The following is a 5,702-nucleotide window of genomic DNA, read 5'->3' on the forward strand; positions in this document are numbered from 1 at the left end:
GTGCTGTGGTGCTGCTGGGCTTGTGAGCCATGGCCGCTGAGCCTGCGCGTCCGGAGCCTGTGCTCCGCAATGGGAGAGGCCACACCAGTGAGAGGCCCGCGTACCACAAAAAAAAAAAAAAAGAGAAGGGAAGATGGAATGAGGTCTAAAAAATATCCAGTCAGAATCCCAGAAGCAGAGAATAGAGAGAATAAAGGAGAAGCAATATTTGAAAAGCTAACAGCTAAAAATTTCCAGATCTGATGAAAGACATCAACCCATGGATAGGAGAAACAGAACATGCATCAAGCAGGTTAAAAAAGACATACACCTGGACATATTGTAGGGAAACCACAGAGCACTAAAGGCAAAAATGTTAAAAGCAGCTAGAGAGAAAAGAAAGATTGTCTACAGAGAAACAATTGGACAGTGACAGCAATAGTGAATCTATACATTCTTTTTTAATATATTCTTCTCCATTATGGTTTATCACAGGATATTGAATATAGTCCCCACAACAGTGAATCTAAAAGATAGAAAAATATCTTCAAAGTACTGAGAGAAAATAACTGTTAACCCAGAATTGTGTACCCAGCAAAACTATCTTTCAAGAATAAGTGTAAGATAGAAACATGAAGGTGAAATAGGGACATTTTTAGAAAAAAACAGAGATTTTACCACTAACAAACCTTCACTAAAACAACTTCTAGAAGATGCACTTCAGGAAGAAGGAAAATGAGCCCAGAAGGAAGGTCTGGAATGCAAGAAGAAATGGTGAGCAAAGAGATCAGTAAATATGTAGATAATTCCAAACACACTGTCTGCAAAAATCAACTAATGAAAGATGGTGATGGCATGTAATTTGTGGGGTTGAAAAACGACAGGCACATATACTGGACAGTAATAATTTATAGGTGGGGGAAGGAGAGTGAGGCTGGTGAGAGGAGGTAGAATGTTCTGAGTTCTTCTTGAGAAGGTTCAAGTACTGTTGACTTTAGACTTTGTTAAATGTGCCTGGTAAAATTTCAAGGGTAATTACTAAAAACACAGAAAGTATAACTTCCACACCAGTAGAGCAGAAAATAGAGTAAGAAAACAAAAACAAAAAGTCAGTTTAGAAAAAAAAAGTTGAAAGAAGTTTAGAAAAGAGAACAAATAGAAAATAAAAATTAAGATGTAGAAATATTATCAGTAATCACAATAAGTATAAATGGGATAAACAAAAGACAGATTCTCAGACCTAGATTAAAAAAATACCCTAAAAACTAGACAAACCTAGAATAAAAGGACACAGAAAAGATTAAAGTAAAATGATGAACAAAAGTAAAATGCTAATTAAAAGAAAGCTGGTGCAATATATTGGTATTAGACAAAATAGACTATAAGGCAAAATGTATTATTAGGGCCTTTCATCATTTTCATGATAAAAGGTTTGATCCACCAGATATGATAGTCCAAAAGTTGTGGGTACCTACTAAAATAATATCCAAATACATAAAATGAAATGTATAGAACTATGGATAGAAATTTACTAATCTGGGACTTCCCTGGTGGTCCAGTGGTTAAGAATCCGCCTTCCAATGCATGGGATGCAGGTTCGATCCCTGGTTGGGGAACTAAGATCCCACATGCCATGGGTTAACTAAGCCTGCGTGCTGCAACTACTGAGCCCACACACTCTGGAGCCTGTGCACCACAACTACTGACCCCATGCACCACAACTAGAGAGCCTGCATGCCACAACTACAGAGCCCACACACTCTGGAGCCCGTCCATCACAACTACAGAGCCCACATGTTCTGGAGCATGCACGCCGCAACTACTGAGCCCATGCATCACAACTAGAGAGCCCATGCACCGCAACTACTGAGCCCACACACCCTGGAGCCTGCGCCCACAACTAGAGAGAAGCCCACACACTGCAATGAAGAGCCCATGTGCTGCAAGGAAAAGAAAAGGCCCACGTGCTGCAATGAAAAGAAAAGATCCCGCGTGCTGTGACTAAGACCCAATGCAAGGACTCCCCTGGTGGTGCAGTGGTTAAGTGCGGTTAAGACTCCGCACTCCCAATGCAGGGGGCCCAGGTTTGATCCTTGCTCAGGGAACTAGATCCCACATGCATGCCGCAACTAAGAGTTTGCATGCCACAACTACGGAGCCCACGTGCTGCAACTAAGGAGCCTGCCTCCCACAACTAAGGAGCCCACTGGCCACAACTAAGACCTGGTGCAACCAAAAAAAAGACCCAACGCAGCCAAAACTAAATAAATAAATAAATATTTTTTTTAGAAAAGAAATTGATAACCCACTAACATAGTGGGAGATTTCAATACAATGATCTCAATTATTAATGGGTCAAAAAAGATTTGAATAACACAATTAACCAGCTTGATTTAGTGGATATTTATAAACATTCTATATCCAACAATCAAGGAATAGATATTCTTTCCAAGTACACATGGAACACTTCCAAAAATTGACCATATAAAAGGCCTTATAGCCAGTTTCAACAAATTTCAAAGAATCTGATTCACATAAATCACATTTTATGGCCTATGATCATAGTTATAACTTATGCAATTAAATTAAGTCTTTAACAGAAAGATAAATGACACCCCCTCTTGAGTTTTGAAAATTAGAAAGTACATTTCTTTTTCAAAAAATAATTAATTAATTAATTAATTAATTAATTTTTGGCTGCACTGGGTCTTCGTTGCTACGCGCGGGCTTTCTCTAGTTGCGGCAAGGGGGTGCTACTCTTCATTGCAGCGTGTGGGCTTCTCATTGCAGTGGCTTCTCTTGTTGCGGAGCATGGGCTCTAGGCGCGCGGGCTTCAGTAGTTGTGGCATCCAGGCTTAGTTGCGGAGCATGGGCTCTAGGCACGCGGGCTTCAGTAGTTGTGGCATCCAGGCTTAGTTGCTCCGCAGCATGTGGGATCTTCCCGGACCAGGGATAGAACCCGTGTGCCCTGCGTTGGCAGGCGGATTCTTAACCACTGCGCCACCAGGGAAGTCCCAGAAAGTACATTTCTATATAATTTAGGAGTCAAGTAAGGTATCATAATAGAAATTGAAAGTTGTATAGGAACAACTATATGATATGTGATGAAAATTGTACATATCAAAACTGGTGGATGCAGCAAAAATGGTAATTACAGGGAAATTTATAGCTTTAGATACTTACATTAAAAAAGAAAAAAGGCTGGAGCTTCCCTGGTGGCGCAGTGGTTGAGAGTCCGCCTGCCGATGCAGGCGACACGGGTTCGTGCCCCAGTCCAGGAAGATCCCACATGCTGCAGAGCGGCTGGGCCCGTGAGCCATGGCCGCTGAGCCTGCGCGTCCGGAGCCTGTGCTCTGCAACGGGAGAGGCCACAACAGTGAGAGGCCCGCGTACCGCAAAAAAAAAAAAAAAAAAAAAAAAAAAAAAGAAAGAAAAAAGGCTGAAAATTAATGAGCTAGCTTTCACTCTAAGAGGAAAAATAACCTCAGTAGAATAAACACAAAGAAAGTTTAAGAAAAGATATAAAGATAAGAGCAAAAATTAATGAAATGAAACGAATATACAATAGAGATGATCAACAAGCCAAGGCCAGATAAAACAGACAAACTTTTAGTAAGATTCATTAAATAAGAGGGTAGTAGGTAGCATGCATAAACAAGCAATAACAGGAATGGAGAACAGAAGAAAGCTGAAAATACAGAAGAGATTAAAAAGATAAGATGAGCATGCCATAAAGAATATTACATCAATGAATTAAAAAACTTGTTAGAAAGGGAAACATTTCTAGAAACATATAACTTATCAAAGCTGTAGCAAGAAAGCTTGAGTTCCCAACAGTATTAAAGAAATTGAATCAGTGGCTTAAAAAAAAATCAAGCCTTGCTGGTTTTCAGGCAATTCCTAGCAGATTTTCATGGAACAAATGCTTCTAATTTCACACAAACAAAGACTATCCAAAGAAGCAATGCTCCTCAACTCATGAGGTTAGTATAACCTTGAAATAAAATCAGTCAAGTATGAGAAAGAAAATAACAGACCAGAATCCCTCATGAACATATTAGATGGAAATACTATAAACAAAATACTAGCAAATCAAATCCAACGGCATATATTAAAGGCAATTCATCATGACTAAGCTGGATTTATCCCTAGAATATTTGGATCATTTAACATAAAAGCCCATGACTTTAATTCATCACATTAATGGGTTAAAGGAGAAGTTGTATGATTATATAAATAGATCTAGTAAAGGCAGTCAGTAAAAGTCAACATTCATTCTTGGTAAAAACTCTTAGTAAAGCAGGAATTTAAAAAATTTCCTAACATTAAGAGGTAATCTGGGCTTCCCTGGTGGCGCAGTGGTTGAGAGTCCACCTGCCGATGCAGGGGACACGGGCTCGTGCCCTGGTCTGGGAAGATCCCACATGCCGCAGAGCGGCTGGGCCCGTGAGCCATGGCCGCTGAGCCTGCGCGTCCGGAGCCTGTGCTCCGCAACGGGAGAGGCCACAACAGTGAGAGGCCCAGTCATCATTCTTAATGATGAATCATTGAAAACATTGTTCCTTTAAGAGCAGACCGAGGCAAAGGAGTCTGCCATCACCTCTTCTGCTCCACAAGGCAAGGATAAGACAGATATAAGGAGAGAGAAGGAAACAATACTGTCATTATTTGTAGCTAATATAATTGTTTATGTAGAAAACCCCAAAAGAATCTACAAATTATTAGAATTAATGAGAGAGTTTACCAAGGTTGCTAAATACAGAAACTGATATATATCTCCCTAGATTAAGATCTTAATCTTAAAATTACAAAGAGATAAACCAGTTAAAAATGGGCAAAAGACATGAGTAGGCACTTTACAAAAAAGGAAACAAATCTCCAATAAAAATTAAAATACGCTCGACCTCATTGATGGCCAGGGAAATATTATACAAGTCAATGCCACAATAAGATCCGGTTTTCCAACTCCATTGGCAACAACTAAGAAATTTAGTAACACCGAGTGCCGATGGAGATGAAGATCACTGGGACCTTTTATATACCACAAACGGAGTGTAAATTGGTACAACTTTGAAAGACACTTTGGCTATATGTATTTTGTAAAATTGAACTAGATATGTTATAAAGAAGTTCTTGCACATGCATAAGAATATTCATTGCCATACTGTTAAACAATGGCAAAAAATTGGAGGCTACCAAATGTCCATTGATAGGAGAATGGATAAATAAATAGCTATCTATTCCCGCAGGGAATCAACTCCAGCTACACACATAACATGGTCAAATATAATGTATGAAAAAGGCAAGTTGCAGAAAACTGCATAAAATCATGACAGCACTTTTATAAAGCTCAAATGAGTAAATTAAACAATATTTCATTTAGGGGTCATATACAAATGATAAAACAACCTATTTTTAAAAATCAAGAAAATGGTCAACATAAAATTCAAGCCAGTATTATCTCTAATGAGGAGGCGGGATAAGATAGGAAAAAGGCATACAGATGGATGCATTAATAGGTAATGTTCTAGTTCTTAAGACGGATAGTGCACTTCCAGGTGTTTATTTTATATTGCATTTATTATTTTGATGTTTCAAATACTATGCATAAAATGTTTAAAAAGTGGCCTGGGGGCTTCCCTGGTGGCGCAGTGGTTGCGCGTCCGCCTGCCGATGCAGGGGAACCGGGTTCGCGCCCCGGTCTGGGAGGATCCCACATGCCG

General features: G+C 39.5%; 1 protein-coding gene across 8 annotated transcripts in view; it reads right to left on the reverse strand.

Moving 5' to 3' along the window:
- Positions 1-5,702, reverse strand: part of CLN6 (CLN6 transmembrane ER protein) — a 55,848-nt gene that overhangs the window by 36,335 nt on the left and 13,811 nt on the right. For all 8 annotated transcript variants that reach the window (XR_008618578.1, XM_055088072.1, XM_055088071.1 and 5 more), the window contains one exon: positions 3,163-3,332. Coding sequence is in view for 7 of the 8 variants with exons in the window: in XM_055088072.1 (XP_054944047.1) it covers positions 3,163-3,332 (170 nt within the window). In the remaining variant the exon portion in view is untranslated. The remainder of the gene's footprint in view (positions 1-3,162; positions 3,333-5,702) is intronic.

The sequence above is a fragment of the Physeter macrocephalus genome, chromosome 11, assembly GCF_002837175.3.
Source record: "Physeter macrocephalus isolate SW-GA chromosome 11, ASM283717v5, whole genome shotgun sequence".
NCBI lineage: Eukaryota > Metazoa > Chordata > Mammalia > Artiodactyla > Physeteridae > Physeter > Physeter macrocephalus.